The sequence below is a fragment of the Mustela nigripes genome, chromosome 6, assembly GCF_022355385.1.
Source record: "Mustela nigripes isolate SB6536 chromosome 6, MUSNIG.SB6536, whole genome shotgun sequence".
Lineage (NCBI taxonomy): Eukaryota > Metazoa > Chordata > Mammalia > Carnivora > Mustelidae > Mustela > Mustela nigripes.
This window is the reverse complement of record NC_081562.1, coordinates 82,812,730-82,834,835: the sequence shown is the minus strand read 5'-3', so window position 1 is coordinate 82,834,835 and position 22,106 is coordinate 82,812,730. Positions and strand designations below refer to the sequence as shown.

Genomic DNA, 22,106 nt, shown 5'->3' with positions numbered 1-22,106 from the left:
AAGAAATACATCTGACCTCTCCTCATAAACCATTCAAGCAAGAAGAGAATGGCATGAAATATTTAAAGTGTTAAAAGAGGGCCCCTGGGTGGCTCAGTTAGTTGAGTGTCCAACTCTTGATTTCAGCTCAGGTCATGATCTTGGGGTCATGAGATTGAACCCTGCATCAGGCTCTGTGCTAAGCACAGAGTTGTATACTAATATTTATTATGGACATATACATATATATTTATTCTCATGTATAAGTGAAATGAATAGCAGGTACAAGGGATGAGAGAGGAATTAGGATTATTTTGTTATTATAAGGCACTCACATTACCCTTGATGTGGTAGAGTGTTATTTGAAAGTGGACATGGACTGATGTTGTAAATGTATATTGCAAACTCTAGGGCAATGGCTAAAAAAAGTAAAAAGTATAATGGATTTGCTAAGAAAGGAGAAAAAAAGGGAATCATATGAAATCCTCAATTAAAAACAGAAAAGCCAGAAAAAGAATGGAAGACAAAAATAGGAACAAAGACCTAGGGCAACAAATAGAAAACAGTAATGAGTATGGCAGATATTAATTCAACTATCTCAATAGTTATTTTGAATGTCTGTGGTCTAAATGCAAAAAATGAAAAAGAGATTGTAATAGTGGATCAAAACCAAGAACCAACTATATGTTGTCTACAAGAAACACACTTTAAATATAAAGACACCCAAAGATGAAAAGTAAGTGGACAGAGAAAAACACACCATGCTAGCACTAATCAAAAGAAAGCAGGTATAGTTTCAATTTCAGACAGACCAGACTTCAAAGTAAGGAAAGTTATCAGGGAAGAATAAGGGCATTACATAAAGTTAAATGGGTCAACTGTCCAAAAAGACGTAACAATTCTTAATGTGTATGCATCTAACAACACAGCATGAAACTACATGAGGCAAAAACTGATAAAACAGAAAGAAGAAATAGATGAATCCACTATCATAGTTGGAGATGCCAATATCCTTTTCTCATAAATAGATCTGGTAGGCAGAAAATCAGTAAGGATACAGTTAAACTCAGCCACATCATCAATCAACTGAATATAATTGACATCTGTAGACTATTTCATCGAATAAGATAGATTGCACATTTTTCTTAAAGTCATATGGATCATTCACCAAGATAGACTACATTCTGGGCCACAAAATACCCCTTAACAAATTCCAAAGAATAGAACCCTATAATGTCTGCTCTCAGCTCACAATGGAGTTAAACTAGACATCACTAACAAAAGATAATTGGAAAACCATAAAATACATGGACATTAAACAACACACTTCTAAATAACATGAGTCAAGGAAAAAAAACCTCAAGACAAATTTTAATACATTTTGAACTAAATGAAAATTAAAATATAACTTATCAAAATTTGTGATATACATTGTTTAGAGGAAAATTTATAGCACTGAATTCATATATTAGAAAAGAAGAAGAATCTAAAATCAATCATCTAAGTTTCTACCTTAGGAAACTAGAAAAAGCAGAGAAAAATAAAACCTAAGTAGAAGAAAAGAAATAATAAGAATTAGAGCAGAAATGAATGAAGTTGAAAATAGGAAATCAATAGAGAAAATCAAGGAAAGTAAAAACTAGTTCTTTGAAAAGATAAATAAAGTTGATATGCCTCTAGTCAAGCTAGCTAAGAAAACAGGAGAGGACACAAATTACATCAAAATGAAAGAAGAACAGCACTGCAGACTCTATGACAGTTAACGGGATAATAAAAGAATACTGTGAACAACTCTATGCTCATAAACTTGGTAACCTAAATGAGTGAATTCCTTGAAGGACACAAGAGGAAATAGATGATCTGGTTAGGCCTATATCTATTAAAGAAATAAGTAATATAATAACCTTCTAAAAGAGAAAACACCAGTCCCAGATGGGTTCCCTGGTAAATTCTACCAAATAGTTAGGAAGAAATTTAACCAATTTTCTACAATCTCTTTCAGAGGATAGAAAAAGAGGGAATGCTTTGTAACTAATTGTATTAGGTCAGCATTATGCTAATACTGAAACTAGACAAAGGCATTACAAGAAAAGAAAACTACAGACCAATAGATCTCATGAATATAGATGTAAAAATCCTAAACAAAATTTTGGTAAATAGCATCCAAAAAGGTATAAAAAGAATCACGTACCCCAGCCAAGTGGGACTTATGCTAGGTCTGCAAAGCTGGCTTGCTATGCAAAAATCAATTAATGTAATCTAGCACATCAACAGACTAAAAACAAGAAATTGCACAATCATATAAATAAATGAAGAAAAAGCATTTGACAAAAGTCCAACACCCATTCATAATAAAAACTCAGTAAACATAAGAACAGAAGGAAACTTCCAAAGAATACTTACGAAGGCCTGTGGTCGAAGTGACTGGTCTCCTCTTGTTTTCCCTTAATCATTGAATTCTTAGTTTTCGGATGAGCACCATGACTTCCAAGAGTAAAAACCTCCCCTGCACCCAGGAGTGGCCATGTGTCTAAGTCCTGGCCAGTGGCAGGCAAAAGGGAGTTCTTAAAGGCCAGGGGGTACATTACAGACAACTTACATCCTATTCTGCCCCCTCCTGCTGCCTGGATTGAAGACAAGATTGGTGGGAGCTCGAGCATCCAGCCACCAGGGAAGCCGGGTGCTGAAGATGGTGGGAACAGCAAGGTAGAAGGGGCCTGGGTCTGACCCTGGAATGATTATACCAACCCTGGACTGCTTATAATCAGTCTTCTTTTACTTGAAAGAGAAATATTATTCTTTCACGTTGAAGCCACTCTTTTACTGGGGTTTATCTTACATGCAATCAAACTTCACACAGTTTGTAACAGGAAGTCCCAAGGTACATAAATGTTCTTGCTAAATAAAGCTACTTAGCTCATATTCCCTTTCTTAAGATTCATATTAACTGCCAGAATGTTCCCTTATTTAGCTGCTTGAAAAATCTCAATAATTGTTTGGGACATTAACACAAAATTAACATCATTCAGAATCATTAATTGCAGCATTTTACTCTTGTGGTGATATCGTGCATATATATTTCCACTCTGAGAAGACATATATTTTGAACAGTGACTGTAGAAATACTAACAACAAATGCAAATGAGATGACTGGAGTTTATTCACACTAAGAGAAGAAATTAATAAAGGAGACATGAAAGAAAGGCACAATTTATCAATCTTGGTGAGAACTATTTGAAGATGTGTCAACAGAAGTGGGAAGGTCTGTAATCCAGAAAAGAACGGCCTGTGTCTTAACTCACAAGAGTGAAGGCTATCATTGAAGCATAGTTTTTGTTTTTTTGGTTTTGTTTTTTTTTTTTAGAACAACGAAAGTCTCAGAATTAAGTAACAATTGCCATAAAGACCATTCAACTAAGTCCTTTCACTTTGATTCTGAATTCACTAAGAAACTAACTCACTCAGAAACTTTGTGACTTAAGAGGGAAACAGAAGGGAGGATTCACCCAAGCATCTATGAGGTCTTACCAGAGCAGCCGGCTGCCCCCTTCTCTCTCATCTCAGCTGACTCTGACAGAATTCATTAAAAAAAAAAAATACAGTTTCAGGCACCTGGGTAGCTCAGTTGGTTGAGCAACTGCCTTCAGCTCAGGTCATGATCCCGGACTTCCACGATCGAGTCCCACATTGGCCTCCCAGCTCCCTGGGGAGTCTGCTTTTCCCTCTGACCTTCTCCTCTCTCATGTGCTCTCTCACTCATTCTCCCTCAAATAAATAAATAAAATCTTTAAAAAAATACAGTTGCTTTTGTTAAGAACATCCATAAATATCTGTTTTAAAATTATTATTAATTTTAAAACACAAAATAACTCTGAAAATTCAGTTTTCCAACACAAAACCAAAAAAGGCATTTCAATGCCTCATATACTTAATGATTTGACTACTATGATGTTAAAATACAAAGACACCGAATAATTTTATAGTTGGAAAGATGAGCTAATAATATGCCCTAGTAAGAGAGGACCCCGGGTGTTTTTTCATTGACCATTAGCTGGATTAGTGATTCCCAGCTTCAAAGGCACAGTTGTATCTTTGTGTTTTAAAACTGATGATGCCTAGGCTGCACTAATGAAATCAGAATCTTTAGGGACAAAACCTAGACATCAGTATTTTTAAAAAAAGATTTATTTATTTATCTTGGAGAGAGAGAGAGAAGGAAAGCATGCAGGAGGGTAAAGGCAGAGGGAGAGAGAGAGAATCCCAAGCAGACTCCCTGCTGAGCATGGGACCTAACTGTGGCTCCATCCCAGGACCCGAAGGTCATGACCTGAACTGAAAACAGAGGCAGGAGCCTTAATGGACTGAGTCGCCCAGGTGCTCCTATTTTATTTTTTTCAATGTCACATAGATGATTCCAAAGTTCAGCCAAGACTGAGAGTCACTGAACTGGATTTTGGGGCTAATGTTTGAGATCATTGAGTTGTTTCAAACTGACAGGTTTGTTTGCTTCTGTCTGTTTTCAAGGACTGTTGACATAATTTTTGTTTTACAGTTTTTTTTTTTGATAAAGATCTTATTTATTTATTTGAGAGAGAGAGAGAGCATGAGAGGGGAGAGATCAGAGGAAGAAGCAGATTCCCCTCCAAGCAGGGAGCCTGATGTGGGACACGATCCCAGGACTCCAGGATCATGACCTGAGCCAAAGGCAGTTGCTTAACTAACTGAGCTGCCCAGGTGCCCTATTTTACAATTTTAGTGTTGTCATGAAAAGGAAAGAAAGCTCACTCATACGGTAAGCAGAAGTAAGAAGTACTAAAACCTTCACATTCTTTCTTCTTTGTTTAAAACATGCTTTCTTTTTATTGAGAGACAGAGATCAGGAGTAGGCAGAGAGGCAGGCAGAGAGAGAGAGAGAGAGAGAGAGGAGGAAGCAGGCTCCCTGTTGAGCAGAGAGCCCAATGTGGGGCTCGATCCCAGGACCCTGGGATCATGACCCGAGCTGAAGGCAGAGGCTTTAACCCACTGAGCCACCCAGGCGCCCCTCTTTCTTGTTTGTAAGCCAGGGCATTTCTAAAGACAGACCTTAATACTGACACACGTCCAAAAAAGACTCAGATGTAGATACACTTAGAAAAAGGAGAGTTTACTTGCAAAGGGGAAAAGAGACTGAAGAACTGATTTGCCAAATACAGGTACTTAAAGGAAAAGAAAAAAAAACACCTTCATAATTGTCAGAGTTCCAAGATTACACAGTCTGTTTGGAACAGTACCTTTCTGAGATGGTCATCATGCTTACAAAGGTCGTGACCTAGAGAAACGACCCGCAAGGAAAATATTCGGGCCAAAATTGTTCTGAGGGGATTCCCAGTTATTATTTTGGGAATCAAAACGAGTCAGAATGACTCTGCAGCTTTCGGTTGTCTCCAGTGAAGTTTAGCCATATTGGAAGCAGGCAAGGCATCAGATCTGGCTTTAACACACCTGTCAATTCTCTAAGAGGCGCACCTTATCTGCCCTTCTGCGCACGCTCCGCCCCGACGCCAAGGGGCGGGGCGAGGGCACGCGGGGACTTGTGGGAAAGCTCGGGAAGGCGGGGCTCGGCGTGAGACGCTGCGGGCTTGGGGTCCGGCCTGCGGGCAGTAACGGCCTAGCGAGGTGAGCCGGCTTTACCTTTATCGCTGGCTGCAGTAGCCGTCGAGGCTTTGGGGGTGGCCTGGCACAAAGAGGGCGCGCGGCCGTGGGCCGCGGGGGAGGCGAGGGCAGGAAGGCGTGAGCGGGGAGGCGAGGACGCGGCGGCACGGCGGTGTCCAGGGTAGCGGCGTCCCGGGTGAGCGTTCCGTTCCGGAAGGGGCTCGCCCTGCGCGCCCAGGTATGGAGGATCTGCTCCGCCGACCGTCCCTCCATCCCGGCCGCGCGGGGAATTGGGCCGATTGGCGGTGATTCGATCGCAGATCCACCCTCCTTGGAGAACTGCGGGGCGCCCGCCCCCTTTCGGCGTGGGGCTGCTGTGTTCGCGCGGATACCGAGGGTGAAAGCGATACGCCCCGGCACTGGAAGTTTCTGGTTCCCTGCTCGGACTCCATCCCCGGCGTAGGTTCCGTGGGACCAGTCGTACCTTCGGGAGCAGAAGAGGTGATGAGTGAAATGGAAAAGGGGTTCGACCCTTTGCAGCATCTCAGGGGCTTGCTGCGTTTATTCCTATTTTTGAGTCCCCAGCAAAGTACTTCACTCATTCCGTTTATTAAGATACACATGTGTGATCACACTTGGGCACTGTCTGAAAAGAAGGTTAAAGTTAGGTTGTAAGTCAAAGCAAGGGTTCAGAAGACCTATCTGCATTTGCAACCATTAGGAAAGTGATGTTTCTAATTTCCGCGCTCTCTCTCCCGTGCTACTGCCGCACTCCTCTTAAGCGTTGAGTCCCTTCCCACCTTTTTGCAGACTTTCCCTGATCAGTTATCCCTTTTCCTAGATCTTCTTTTACCTTGATTCTCTTTGTTCTCTTCCGCCAGACTCTACTCGTGAGTAATCTTAGATTATTAAAGACAGCATTATGCTGATCCCCATATAATCTCATTTACTCCTTAGCTCATTTTATGTCCATCCTTTTTTTTTTTTTTAAAGATTTTATTTATTTATTTGACAGATAGAGATCACAAGTAGGCAGAGAGGCAGGCAGAGAGAGAGAGAGAGAGAAGCAGGCTCCCTGCTGAGCAGAGGACCTGAGATCATGACCCGAGCGGAAGGCAGCGCTTAACCCACTGAGCCACCCAGGCGCCTCTGTCCATCCTTTTCTTAAATCTCATCGAAACTCTCAGTAAATCTTTATATGTCTAAGTACCATGCACCTTCTTTCCCCTTATGCTACCTATGTGTCATTAGGCACTGCCAGCCTTTGTTCAAAGTGAGAACTCTTTTTTGGAAGTTCTTTTCTGTGACAGTACTCTGCAAGTTTTCCTCCAAGCTCTCTAGATGTTGCTGCCTAGTTTTCCTGTATTGGCATCGCCTCCTCAGTTGGTTCACTAAATGGTAGTGTTTTGCAGGCTCCACCCCCTCCCCACCCAACGCAGTAGTCACAGTGATGAAGCAGGTCCATATCCCTGATTGTAACTTCCATCTTTATGCTGCTGACACCCAAATTTATAAATTTATATCTCTATCCTATGTAACTACCTACTGGATATGTCATCCTCATGTCCCCTAAGTACCCAGTTCAGCATATCCCAAACTGCAATATTTGTCTTTCTTCTTGTCCTCCAATTCTGAAACCTCTTTTTCTTTACTTTTCAAAAAAAAAAATAAATAAATAAAATAAAAATAAAAAGTTTTTTTTTTTAAAGTAATCTCTATGCCCAATCTGGGGCTTGAACTCATAACCCCAGATTAAGAGAGTGGCACTTTCACCTGACTGACTGAGCTGGCCAGGTGCTCCCGTCTTTTCTTCTTAAAATTGTGATCCTGACTCAGATAGTACTACTAATTTCTCCAGGCTTCCAAGGTGGGCATCTAAGACTGGTTAGGTCCTTCTCTGGTCCCCCGCTCCTCAACTGAATCAGTCATCATGTACTTTTTATTTTACCTCCAGAATACTTTTCATAGCTTTCAGACCTCACGGCCTGGCATCTTGAGATCTGTGCCATAGCCACCTCAGCCATCTCTTCCATTATCTCTTTCTTAGTCCTTTGGTCTGCCTGTCCACTCCTCCATGGTTAATCACTTTGGCTGGCCACTTTGAAACTTGGCTAGTTAGAGCACCTCGGGAGACTTTCCTGGAACCCACCACCCTTTCCACCATCTGATTTATGCCTGTCATTTGTGGTCAGCCCCACAGCATCTGTATGTGCCTCTAGCACATTTGTTCTCAACCAGGAGTTAATATGCCTTCTAGGTCACATTTGACAATGTCTGGAGACATTTTTGATGGTCGCAGCCTGGAGGGGAGGAAGAATACTGCCACGTAGTTGGAACACGCCAGGGGTGTTGCCAACTATCTTACAGTGCATAGGACAGACCCTCTACCACAAAGAATTAATCTGGCTCAAAATGTCAATAGCCCAAAGGCTGAAAAACCCTGTCTAGCATAATATTTTGTGGCTCAGTCCTTGATTATTTTGTTTCCTTCTCCACTAGACCTGGGACCTTGTCTTACTTGTGTGTGTGTGTGTGTGTATGTGTGTGTGTACTTTAAACATATAAGTATTATTTGTTTCATCAGTCCTACACAGTTCACAGCACTCACCATAGCACATACCCTCCCTATTGTCCATCACCCAGCCACCCCTTCCCTCTCACCCCACCCCTCCAGCCACCCCCAGATTGAGAGTCTCTTATGGTTATCTCCCCCTCTTACTTGCTTTTACATGGCCTGTCACATAGCAGAAATTCAATAAATTTTGAAAAGGAGTAAAGGAGATAATTCGGATTAATTCATAAACTGGAGATGAGCAGAGTCTGCTACCATAGGCTACTTGCAAATTTCAGGGATTTCCCCCTCATTGCCTTTCATTGATACTGCATTGCAGTGATGCCCAGACTTGTCTATTTTTCATTTGTTCATTTAGCAAACATTGACTCATTTAAATAATAAACTGATGTTTTCTTTCTTCGTCATCACTTTAGGCTCCCCCCCCATGCATGTGTTTTTGCCATTTATGAAGTGGTAAAAACTCATTAATTAGCTATGCTTCAAAAATAAATAATTCTTTTCATTCATGTCAGAGATTGGTTGGCCAAAACTCTGCAGGCCACAATGACTTCGACAAATAAAGCAATTGAATTACAGCTACAAGTGAAACAAAATGCAGAAGAATTACAGGACTTTATGAGGGATTTAGAGAACTGGGAAAAAGATATTAAACAGAAGGATATGGAACTAAGAAGACAGAATGGTGTTCCTGAAGAGGTAAGTTTCTTAATCAAGTCCTACTTCAGAATCCAGCAAAACTATTCAATTTAAAATAAAGCCCAACCTTTTAAAATGTTCTGAAAATACTGAAACTGAAGTGATTTGCCAGCTGTCAACATTTTGAAAAATTCTGCTTCTTAAGTCTTTGTAATAATTGTATTAACTCTATTAAGACATTTTAAGGCTTAGCCAATATTTAGAGAAAGGAAGTCCATGTGATAATTCTTAATTTGATATTTAAGTATATGTATATTATACATATCATGTATAGTTATATATTTAATGATATCTTAACATACAGTATTAGCATAACATGTAGATTACTTACATAGGTTCTTAAGATTGCATTTAAATATGGATAATTTTTTCATACTGATGTAGAGGCAGTTCAATTTGCTGTTGCACTGCTGCTAATTCCTTGTAGTAAGGCTGAAAATCAGGCAATTTTGGAAGTGTGAATTTAGGTTTGCAAATTAAATGTATAATTAAAATTTCTAGATAATACTTTCCTTGTGACTAAACAATATTCAATATTTGTCAAAGAATGAATTAAACTTTTCAAGCATGAATTAAGTAAAGATGGTAAATTGGTATATTTAAGCCCTTAAAAAATAAAAGTACTTCTTGAAAATATAATTTAGTGAGAATTTTAAACATTGGTAGTTATACAGAAAAGTAATAGTAAAGCAGTGCTCAAACATTGTGTGTTTATTTTTTTTCCCCCATCCCTAGAATTTACCTCCTATTCGAAATGGGAATTTTAGGAAAAAGAAGAAAGGCAAGCCAAAAGAGTCTTCTAAAAAAACCAAAGATGAAAACACAAAAAACAGGATAAAATCTTATGATTATGAGGCATGGGCAAAACTTGATGTGGTGAGTTAATCGCCGTATGTGCTTCTTAGTACTTGAATAAAATTGTCTTCGAGTTAGCTAAGAGTGATGGGTTAAATGAAAAAGTTCTTACCTTTGTGTCTTTCACTTAAAGATTATTTTATATGAATCCAAATTTAATTACAATGCTTTTCAGTTAACTAGATTATTTTTTCTCCTGAAGCCCTCTTTCAGTGATTGGCTAAAACAGCCAGGATTCCATTTTTTTTTTTTTTTCCGATTTTTTCTTTCTTTTTTGTTTTTGCAAAAATAGTACATGGAGGTTCAGCATATTCCCCGCCCAGTTTACCCCAGTGGTTATATCTTCCTTAATTATAGTATAGTGTCAAAACCAGGAAACTGATAATGGTACAGTATATGTAGAGTTCGATGCCATTTTTTAACATGTAGATTTGGGTAACCACCATTGCATACAGAGTTCAAAAATACTGCATCCCCATCCCATCTTATCTTCCTTCTACTCCCATAGCTAACCACTCTTTTGATTTTTGTTTATTTGGACTTTTCTGTTTAAAAAAATTTTTTTTTTAAAGATTTTATTTATTTATTTGACAGAGAGAGATCACAAGTAGATGGAGAGGCAGGCAGAGAGAGAGAGAGAGGGAAGCAGGCTCCCTGCTGAGCAGAGAGCCCGATGCGGACCTCGATCCCAGGACCCTGAGATCATGACCTGAGCCGAAGGCAGCGGCTTAACCCACTAAGCCACCCAGGCGCCCTGTTTTAAAATTTTTATTTGAGGTTCTTAAACACATACAGTAAAGTGCAAAAATCTTAAGTGTATAGCTTCCTCAATTTTTTTCTCCTGTATGTACCTGAGAATCCACCATCCGCATCAAGATAGAAGACATTTCGAGCATCCCAGAAGCCTTTCTTTTCATTTGGTTACCTTCCAAAGGTAGCCACTATTGTGATCTCTCATATTATAGATCAGTTTTGTCAGTTTTGGAATTTCATATAAATGTATCGTACAGTATGCACTCTTTTGTGTTTGGTTTTGTTTGCTAGCATTGTCTGAGATTGATCCATATTATTAAGTAGCAATAATTTGTTCTTTTTCCTTGCTGATCGGAATTCCATTGTGTGAATATATCACAATTTGTGTATTCATTCTCCTATTAACATACATTTGGGTTGTTTCCAGTTTGGGGCTATTATGAATAAACCTGCTATGAACATTCTTTGTCTTTTGATGGATATAAGCGCCTGGGAGGGAATTTGCCAGGTCATAGTTTATATATACATTTAGTTTTAGAAGACACTGCTCAAAGTTTTCCAGATGAGTTGTATTTTTCTTAATGAAGCCAAGGCTAATTGACTTAAGTTAGAGCTGGGACTACTAACCATCTGCTTCAGTATTGTCGCGATATAAGAAAAGTATGACTTTAGTCTTGAATTTATTGCTGTGGGAAATGATATTTTCTGAACATATTTTTTCTGCTGAGTATTATGTAGTCTACCTTTATTTTTTTGTGACCTTATCCCTCATTATTTATATAGCTTTTTCCTTTTCTTAAGGTGGTATCTTCCTATAGTGCTTTTTCCTGAGAACCATCATCCTTAGATCATTTCTGAGAGAGGTGCTTTCTACACAGTCATTACTCATTCAACAGATATCGATTGAACTCCTTTGTGTGGCCAGTACCGCCATGATGTACTGCATTGCTTGACGTTATTTTCGTTTATCTGTACAAGATGTAGATGTTTACTTACCTTTCCACTCGAGTTGAGATCTGAGCAGCTGCTTTAGTGTGCTGCTGCTGCTAGTGGTCTACACATGCAAGCACAGCAGCGTTGAATAATCTTGGCTCTTTAATGTCGGGAGGCTGGTGGGATTTGTAGAATCTTTATGCTAAAACACTTAGCTGAGTTTCAGTCTCTTAATGTTCATTCAGTGAAACTGAGCATAGATTTTATTTTATTTTTCAGTTTACCAATGATTTGGGGTTTTTTGACATGAAATAGTATGGTATTAAATGCAAGAAATTTTGTTTATATAATCAAGGTTTTTGTTTAAATGAGTTTTAATGAACTTTTTAACACTTACTGGTTTTAAAGTCTCTTACTAAAAACGATTCTTTTATCATATATGATAAACATGATTTAAAAATCCTGATGGGGTTTATGAGATGATTTATTACCATGAGAGGAATATGTGATCCAAAAGAGATTGGGAATTGTTGGATTAGTATATTATGTATTTTCTTTGATATAGTCAGCTGGAATTTTGAAATTCATTGAGAGACAATATAACACAGTCACCGAGAGCTCTTCAGAGGATGCAGATTTGCCTCGATTCAAATCCTGACTTGGCCTCTCATTAGCCAAGTGTTCTTGAGTTAACAAACTTCTGTGTCTCGGTTCCTTTCAGTAAAAAAAAACATGGGGAATTATACTTATCTCGTAGGTTTTTGTGATGATTAGGAGTTAATGTGCTTTACAGGCAGTTTTTCACGTTTTGAGAATAAGGAAGAAAAAAGGTTTTTAGTAAAAACCATTTCTTGCCTATTGGTTCTTTATTACATTAGTTTGGGGTTATTTCCAAACTTTGTGTATGTCAAGCCATAAATACCTCACTACCAATAGTTTGTAATTTAGGGGTGGTATAGACTCTGTTGACTTAGATATTACTTCATGACTTTAAAGCTAGATTCTTCAGGTGGTTTGGATCTTGGTTTTCTAAACAAGGGTACATTTTTCTCTGGAGATAATCCTAACAATTAGAGGCTACTTGGATTGAAAGCTACTGTAGGCCTTCAGGACCTTAGATCATTACAACCTAAGTTCTGTTGAGTGTACTTTTTCTTTTTTTAATGGTCATGTAATTATGAGCACTGTTCTACTTATAATTTCAGGACAGTATCCTTGATGAGCTTGATAAAGAAGAAAATACCCATGATTCTGTGTCTCAAGAATCAGAGTCAGAAGAAGATGGGATTCATGTAGATTCACAAAAGGCTCTTGCTCTAAAAGAAAAGGTATTCTTTAGGCTAGCATTAGTTTCCTTCGTGTAAGCAGGATATGTAGAAAATTATGTGGATCTCAGTATCTCTTCAATGTAATTTAGGGGGTGTTCAAACTTGTTACTGGCTGTATCCATATCAAGAGGCAGTATAACTTGTTGGTTATGAGTATATGCTCTGAAACCAGATTGTATGGGTTCAGATCCTGTGACAAGTTCTTTAATTACCTGTACTTCAGTTTTCTTTACTATAAAAATAAGATTAATAGCAATACTAAACTTCAATGGATTGTTATGAATGTTAAATGAATTTTTATATGTAAATTGCATGGACTGTACAGAGTCCTTTTAGGTTTTTTTTTTGGTAGTAGACTAAAGTAACTTAAAAGCAGAGTGTGAATCTGACATGAATATTAAATTCCACTCCTCCATATCACAGGTCATCTTTGGTTACTTTTTAGAAATGTTAAACATCCCTCTTTAGAAAGCCTCATTATAAAACTATATTGCTTTTCAAGAAGATGGAATTCTTTACAGATTAAACTTCATCTTGATGTCTTTCTTTTGTTACATTTCTGTGGGTTATTGTCAAATCAAAAGTGCATAATGCTAGGTATGTTACTCATTTTTCTGCCACTACCTTTTTGGCTTCTGCTCATATAGTGACTAGTGAATTTCAGCATTTGTTGAAAGACCATTCTGCTTAATTTTCTCTTCTTTCCTATTAACCTTGAACACAGAGCTAATGAGTTAGAAAGAGATGCATAATATTGAAAGAAAATGGTTCTGCAATTCTCTGCCGGTATATATCTGATCCCATATGCTTTTTCAGGGCAATAAATACTTCAAACAAGGAAAATACGATGAAGCAATTGAATGCTACACCAAAGGCATGGATGCTGATCCGTATAATCCTGTGTTGCCAACAAACAGAGCGTCAGCATACTTTAGGTTGAAAAAGTAAGGGATTCCCATAATGTGTGACTATTTTAACTGTGTATGGAGGCTGATTTAAAAAAAAAAAAATCTTTCAGACGTAATACCAAGCGATAAAAAAGCTTGAGTTACTAAGCTGTGAACAGTAATGAAGGAACCTTAGATGCATATTTCTTCTCTTTTTTTAGTGTTACTTTTTATTCTCATAACTAAGCCTAGTAAAACAAACATATGGTCATTTGCTGTCATTATAATTTCTTGAACAAAAGGCTGTTTGGCAGTATTATTTTTTATTTTTATTTTTTAAAAAGATTTTATTTATTTATTTGACAGAGAGAGACACAGCGAGAGAGGGAACAGTAGCAGGGAGAATGGGAGAGGAAGAAGCAGGCTTCCCGCCAAGCAGGCAGCCCAATGTGGGGCTCGATCCCAGGACCCTGGGATCATGACCTAAGCTGAAGGCAGACGTTTAATGACTGAGCCATCCAGGCGCCCCTGGAAAGGTCTTTTAATGAAATCATTTGACATTTTAAGAATTTACTGTATGGCCTGTCTTTTCCCAGTTTTCATCATAATGTAGTAAAAACTTGTCCCAAATTCTGGAACTTGCCTGCAGACTAGCATTTGGGAATCATAAATCATAAAAAGGTTATTTCTTCTTTCCTTGAAAATGGAGGTAGAATCTTCATTTTTTCCCCCTCCAAATTGTTATTTAAATTCCAGTTAACACATGGTGTAATATTAGTGATTTAGTGATTCATTGCTTATATGCAAGACTCAGTGCTTATCACAAGTGCCCTCCTTAATACCCATCACTTAACCCATTCCCTCGCCTACCTCTTCTCCAGTAAACCTCAGTTTGTGTCTGTAGTTAAGAGTCTGCTTCTTGGTTTGTTCCCCCCCCGTCCCCTGGCCCATGTTCATTTGTGTGGTTTCTTGAATTCCACATGAGTGAAATCCTGTGGTATTTGTCTTTCTCTGACTGATTTTGTTTAGCATAATACACTCTAGCTCCATTCGCATCATTGCAAATGGCAAGGTTTCATTCTTGATGGCTGAGTAATATTCTGTTGTGTATATACGACATCTTCTTTACCCATTTTACGGTGGACTTTTGGACTCTTTACATAATTTGGCTATTGTTGGTATGCTGTAAGCATCGGGGTGCATGTACCCTTTAAATCAGTATTTTTGTAACCTTTAGGTAACTAGCTAATACTGCAGTTGCTGGAATGTAGGGTAGTTCTGTTTTTAACTTTTTGAGGAACCTCCATACTGTTTTTTCCAGAGTAGCTGCACCAGTTTGCATTCCCACCATCAGAGTAAGAGGGTTCCCTTTTCTGCCCATCCTCAACCAATACCTGTTATTTCCTGTGTTGTTAATTTTAGCCATTCTGACAGGTGTGAGGTGATACCTCATTGTAGTTTTAATGTGTGATGATGAGTGATGTTGAGCATCTTGTCATGTGTCTGTTGGTCATTTGTATGTCTTCTTTGGAGAACTGTCTACTCTTCTTCTGCCCATTTCTTAACTGGATTATGTGCTTTATGAGTTTTATAAGTTCTTTATAGATTTTTGGATACCAGTCCTTTATCAGATGTGTCATTTGCAAGTATCTTCTCCCCTTCTTTTAGTTGCCTTTTAGTTTTGTTGATGGCCTCCTTTGCTGTGCAGAAGCTTTTTATTTTGATGAAGTCCCTGTAGTTTATTTTTGCTTTTGTTTTGCTTGCCTCTGGAGACATTTCTAGTGAGAAGTTGCTACAGCCAGTGTCAGGTTACTGCGTGTGTTCTCCTCTAGGAATTTGATGGTTTCCTGTCTCACATTTAGGTCTTTTGTCCATTTTGACTTTATTTTTGTGTATGGTGTAAGAAAGTGGTCCAGTTTCTTTTCTTTCTTCTTCTTTTTTTTTTTTTCATGTTACTGTCCAGTTTTCCCAACACCATTTGTTGAAGAGACTATCTTTTTCCATTGGATATTCTTTCCTGGTTTGTCAGAGATTAATTGACCATAGAGTTGTGGATCCATTTCTGGGTTTTCTATTCTATTACATTGATCTCTATGACTGTTTTTATGCCAGTGTCATACTGTCTGGAAGACTATAGCTTTGAAATATAGCTTGAAGTCTGGAATTCTGATGCCTCCAGCCTTATTGTTCTTGATTTTCTTGGCTGTTTGGGGTCTTCTGTGATTCCACACAGATTTTAGGATTGTTTTAGCTCTGAAAAATGCTGTTGGTATTTTGATAGGGATTTTGTTAAATGTGTGAATTGCTTTGGGTGGTCTAGACATTTTAACAAGATTTGTTTTTCCAATCCATGAGTGTAGAATGTTTTCCCCTTCTTTGTGTCCTCTTCAGTTTCTTTCTTAAGTGTTCAGCAGTTTTCAGAGTACAAATCTTTCACCTCTTTGGTTAGGTTTATTCCCAGGTATCTTATGGTTTTTGGTGCAATTGTAAATGCGATTAATTCCTTGATTTCTCTTTCTGCTGCTTCATTATTGATGTATAGAAATCCAACAGTATTCTGTACATTGATTTTGTATCCTGTAACATTACTGAATTTGAGTGTCAGTTCTAGCAATTTTTTGGTAGAGTTGTTTAGGTTTTCTATATAGTGTATCATGTCATATGCGTAAGTGAATGTTTGACTCCTTCCTTGCTGATTTGGATCCTGTTTATTTCTTTTTGTAATCTTGATTGTTGAGGCTAGGATTTCTAGTACTATGTTACATAACTGGTGAGAGTGAACGTCCCTGACTTCTTCCTGACTGTAGAGGAAAAGCTCTCAGTGTTTTCCCATGGAGGATGTTTTTCATAGATGGCCTTTGTGATATTGAGGTATGTTTCTTCTATTCCCACTTTGTTGAGGGATTTTATCATGAATGGATGTTGTGCTTTGTCAAATGTTTTTCTGCATCTATTGAGAGAATCATATATTTCTTATCCTTTCTTTTATTAATTCTTTTATTAATGTGGTATTAATGTGGATTGATTTGCAAATACGGAAACATTTGCAGCCTAGGAATAAATCCCATTTGGTTGTGGTGAGTGACTCTTTTAATGTACTGTTAGATTTGATTTGCTAGTATTTTGTTGAGAATTTTTGCATCCATATTCTTCAGGGTTATTGGCCTATAGTTCTCTTTTTTAGTGCACTCTTTGGTTTTGGAATCAGGGTAATGCTGGGTTCGTAGAATGAGTTTGGAAGTTTTCCTTCTATTGCTATTTTTTTGGAAGAGTTTGAGAAGAGTAGGTATTAACTCTTCTTTATATGTTTGGTAGAATTCCCCTGGAAAGCTATCTGGTCCTGGATTTTTGTTGGGGGATTTTTGATTATTGATTCTATTTCTTTGCTGGTTATCAGTCTGCTCAAGTTTTTGTTTCTTCCTGTTTCAGTTTTGGTAGTTTATATATGTTTCTGTGAAATTTACCCATTTCTTCCCTGTTTTCCAATTTGTTGGCATGTAAGTTTTCATAATGTTCTCTTATAATTGTATTTCTGTGGTCTTGGTGGTTAATGTCTCCTTGTTCTTTTGTGATTTTATTTATTTGGGTCCTTTCTCTTTTCTTTTTTGGTAAGTCTGGCCAGGGGTTTATCGATTTTATTAATTCTTTCAAAGAACCAGCTCCTGGTTTCATTGATCTGTTCTGCTGTTTTTGTTGTTGTTTCTGTATCATTTATTCCTTCTCTGATCTTTATTATTTCTCTTCTTCTGCTGGCTTTAAGCTTTGTTTGTTGTTCTTTTTCTAGCTCTTTTCTAGGTGTAAGGTTAGGTTGTGTAGTTGAGATTTTTCTTGCTTTTTAAGGTAGGCCTGCACAGCTGAATAATTCCCTTTTAGGATCGCTTTTGCTGTATCCCAAAGCTTTTGAATCATGTTTTCATTTTCATTTGTTTCCTTGTATTCTCTTATTTCTTCAGTGATATCCTGGTTGATCCATTCATTCTTTACTAGGGTGTTGTTTATGACATCCATGTATTTGTGCTCCTTCCAAATGTTTTCTTGTGGTTGACTTCACGGTTAATAGTGTTGTGGTCAGAAAATATGTATGATATGATCTCAGTCTTTTTGTACTTGCTGAGGCCTGATTTGTGACGTAGTATGTGATCTGTTCTGGAGAACGTCCCCTGTGCCCTTGTAAAGAACGTGTATTCTGCTGCTTTAGGATGAAATGTTCTGCATGTATCTATTAAGTCCATCTGGTTCTGTGTGTCTTTCAAAGCCATTGTTTCCTTGTTGATTTTCTGCTTAGGTGATCTGTCCATTGCTGTAAGTGCTGTGTTAAAGTCCCCTACTATTATTGTATTATTATCGAGTTCCTTTATGTTATTAATTATTTTATATTTTTGGGTGCTCCCACATTGGGGCCATAAATATTTAATAGTTGTTAGATCTCCTTTTTGGACAGTTCACTTTATTATGATACAGTGCCCTTCTTCATCTTTTTTTGCAGTCTTTGGTGTAAAATGTAGTTTGTCTGATATAAGTGTTGCTATTCCAGCTTTCTTTTGACTTCTGTTTGCATGATAGATGGTTGTCTATCCCCTCACTTCCAATCTGCAGGCGTCTTTAGGTCTAAAATGAATCTTGTAAGCCGCATATAGATGGGTCTTTTTTTTTTTTTTTTTTAAATGTATTCTGATACCCTGTGTCTTTTGATTGGAGCATTTGGTCCATTTACATTCAGAGTACTTACTGATAGATATGAATTTAGTGTCATTTTATTACTTCTGTTGTTGTTTCTGGAGATTTTCTCTGTTACTTTTTAGTCTTTGTCACTTTTGGTCTTTTTTCCCCACTCAGAGGTCCACTTACTATCTCCTGCAAGGCTGGTCTAGTGGTCATGAACTCCTTTAGTTTTTGTTTGTGTGGGGAACTCTTTAATCTCTCCTTCAATTCTGAATGATGGCCTTGCTGTATAGAATATTCTTGGTTGCGTATTTTTCCCGTTCAGCATGTTGAATGTATCTATCATTCCATTCCCTTTTGGCTTGCCAGGTTTTTGTGGTGAGATCTCCACTTAGCCTTATGGGTCTCCTGTGTAAGTTAGGTGCTTCTTTTGTTTTGCCTGCTTTTAGGATTTTTTCTTTCTCTCTAGATTTTGCACATTTAACTGCAATATGTCTTGGTGTTGGCCTATTTCATTTGATTTTGGTGGGAGTTCTTTGTGCCTTCTGGGTTCTGATGTCTGCTTCCTTCCCCAGATTAGGAAAGTTTTCAGTGATTATTTACTCAAGTAAATCTGCCTCCTTTTCTCTCTTTTCTTCATCTGGGACTCCTATGGTATGAATGTTATGTGTGATGGAGTCACTGAGTTCCCTAAGTCTATTCTTGTGATCCATAATTCTTTTTTTTTTTTTGTTCAGCTTCTTTATTTTCCATTATTCTATCTTCTCTATCACTTACTTGTTCCTCTGCATCTTCCTTTTCTGGGGTCATTACATCCAGTCTGTTTGGAATCTTAGTTACTACGTTTTTTATTCTGATTGTTTTTTAACTCTTATCTCTGTGGCAAGGGTCTCCCCGATGTCTTCTATACTTTTCTCAAGCCCAGTGAGTATCCTTGATTGTTGCTTTATATTCTCTGTCAGGCATATTACTTACCTGTTTCGATTAGATCTCTGGCCATGACCTTTTCTCATTCTCTTTTGGGATGCATTCCTCTGTGTTGGCATTTTGTCTGAGTCTCTGTCTGTCTTCTGTATTTTAGAAAAGCCTGTGACGTTTCCTAGCTTTATGGAGAGGAGGTCATATAGTGTCCAGGGCATGGTGCTCCGGGAGTGTCCGGTGTGTGCTGCCGTGTTTGGCTCTTCTGTCCCTCAGGTCAGGCATCAGCAGAGGTTCTCCTTGCCTGCTGTGGGCAGTGTTTGAACCTTGGCCAGAGTATGGCAAGCTTTAACTAGGTGTGCTCTGGTCTGCTTGTTAAATGAGACCTGCTGTTGCTACTACCATTAGAACTGAAACCTTGCAGAAAACTCTCTGGTCAGTAGACGTGGTGCGTGTGGGGGTTTCTGCTGGTGGTCTGGGGAAAGGGCCTGCTGCGCTGGGACTTAGGCACACTTGCCTGAGAAAAGCCATACCAGTGGGGGGCGCAGGAGGCTGGGACTTGGTGTAATAAGCAGGTTAGGCAGCCAGTATTGGTGCTGTGCTTCAGTTAACAAACTGAAGTTGGTTTATGCTAAGGGGGTTGGAAGGATGGTTCCTTTGTACCCGGAGAGGGGTCTCCACTTGCTGCTTGGAGGGAAATACTCCCAGAAGAGCAGTTTCCCAGGTGTTCGGGTCGCTGTTTCCAGTCTGTGTGTCTCCTGGTTGCATTCCTGCTGGAAACAGTGCAGTGTACTTTGCATTCTGTCCCAGCCAAGCCTGCTGACTTCTAAAATTCAAAACTTTAGAGGCATGCTGGGGCAAGGACCTGAGCTGGTCTTCTGGGGGATGCTCTTGCTGTGCAGGGACGAATGCAGGTTTGACCAAGAAGGGCAGTGGCGCCACAGTGCAGGGGTGTGGGATTTGCAGCAAAGTCGGCTAAACAGCCAGTATATCTGGACTAGCTGGGTTAGCTGCCCTTAGCAGGTGTTTCTGCATCTCTGGCATCTCTGCTGGGGGGCAGGGGAGGGAAATGGCACCCTCTGGCTTTTTTGTCCCTCAAGAGGTGTCTTTGTGGATGCCACCTCTCCAAGAAGAGTGCTCCAAGAAGAGTCAGCAGTCTTCCTGTGTGCCATAGACGAACCTCAGATCACTTCTGCCCCCAGGTAGCTTGCCTAGGAGCAGGGCAGCGGCCTCAGGGCTCTATTCCAGCCAAGCTCGACCTCTAAAACTCCAGTTGTCAAGCCCTCCTGCTGGAAAAACTCCTGAAAATCAGCTGCTCTCATTTTCCAAGCCAGTGACTTTGGGGACTTGCTGTCTCTGTGCCTGTCCCTGTCCCTGAGCACTCTACTCTATCACCGTTTTCCTCGATCAGGATCAGGGCTCCCTTTACTCCACAGCACCTGAGATCCGTTTCTCTGCCAAACCACATTTCTGCACTCTCTACCTTCCTTGATAGGGTCTCCTCGTCTCCTCTCCCTCGAGTTGTACAGTTTGTTTTGTCAGTCCTCAGGTCAAGTACTTGGCTATTTAGAATGATTTGATACTTGATATTTATCTAGCAGAGTTGGAGGAATGAGGCAAGCCTACATTCTTCCTGCTACACCACCATCTTAGCTCCCCTTTAAGATGCATATTTCTGTGTGAAAGAAACTAATCTGAAAAATCTATATGCTGTATGATTTCATACTTTTCAACTCTGTGACATTCTGGAAAAGGCAAAACGATAGAGACCATAAAAATGTAAGTGGTTATCAGGGGTTGAGGGTGATGGAGGAATGAATAGGCAGCGCACAGGAGATTTTTAGGGCAGTGAAAATACTCTGTAATAATGTAGTGATAGATACATGCCATTTTATATTTTTTCAAAACCATAGAATGTTCAGCACTGAGAATAAGCTATAATGTAAACTGTGGACCTTGGAGGATAATGGTGTGCCAGTGTGGGTTCATCCCTTGTCCAGATGTACCACTCTGATGTGGGATACTGATAATGATAACCCTGCATGTGTGAAGGCAGGGAGTATACAGATGAGAAGTGTCTGTACCTTCCCCTCGGTACCGCTGTGAGCCTAAAACTGCTCTAGAAAATTTGTCTTAATAAAAAAAATTAGAATAAAAAAATCTTTCGTGATAAAGTGTCTGTGAAGAGATGAAGCCCATACTACATTTCTTTTCAGCTGTAAATTCTTATGGCTCGCTTCTTTTTATTGAGTTATTTTATTCAAACCATTTTAAATGGTTTAAATGGTTTCAGATGTTCAGACCATGCTCCTGTAGTTCACGTTACCAAGGTGTTCCTCCAATAAAAATTTGAGTAATGACATCTTTACCCAATTCACAAAAGAAAGTTAGCTGGGTAAATATTGTATTAATATCCTTATTTTGAAAAATCATTTATCCACTCTTTAACCTAGAGACCTTTCATTATGGAAAACTTAAAATATGTTCTAATCTTTATCTTTAAGTCATACTGACCCTTTAAAAATACATATTTATGTTGAAGAACATGAATGTATTAGAGTTTTATCATAAGCAGAGAATGGACTTAACTGTAAGAATTTAAAAGAAGACAAATACCATCAAGATATTTCTTGAATATTAAAAATTTTAACTGTTGGGGCACCTGGGTGGCTCAGTGGTTTGGGCTGCTGCCTTTGGCTTGGGTCATGATCTCAGGGTCCTGGGATCGAGCCCCGCATCAGGCTCCCTGCTCCGCAGGAAGCCTGCTTCCCTCCCTCTCTCTCTCTCTCTCTGCCTGCCTCTCTGCCTACTTGTGATCTCTGTCTGTCAAATAAATAAATAAAATCTTTAAAAAAAATAAAAATAAAAATTTTAACTGTTAAATAATTA

At 38.8% G+C, this 22,106-nt stretch overlaps 1 protein-coding gene across 1 annotated transcript in view; it reads left to right on the top strand.

The window, feature by feature from the left end:
• The first annotated feature begins 5,554 nt into the window (after positions 1 to 5,554).
• Positions 5,555 to 22,106, top strand: part of RPAP3 (RNA polymerase II associated protein 3) — a 41,300-nt gene continuing 24,748 nt past the window's right edge. The window contains exons 1-5 of the mRNA XM_059404813.1: positions 5,555 to 5,634; positions 8,698 to 8,881; positions 9,617 to 9,757; positions 12,628 to 12,750; positions 13,567 to 13,694. Coding sequence (XP_059260796.1) covers positions 8,729 to 8,881; positions 9,617 to 9,757; positions 12,628 to 12,750; positions 13,567 to 13,694 — 545 coding nt within the window. The 5' untranslated portion in view covers positions 5,555 to 5,634; positions 8,698 to 8,728. The remainder of the gene's footprint in view (positions 5,635 to 8,697; positions 8,882 to 9,616; positions 9,758 to 12,627; positions 12,751 to 13,566; positions 13,695 to 22,106) is intronic.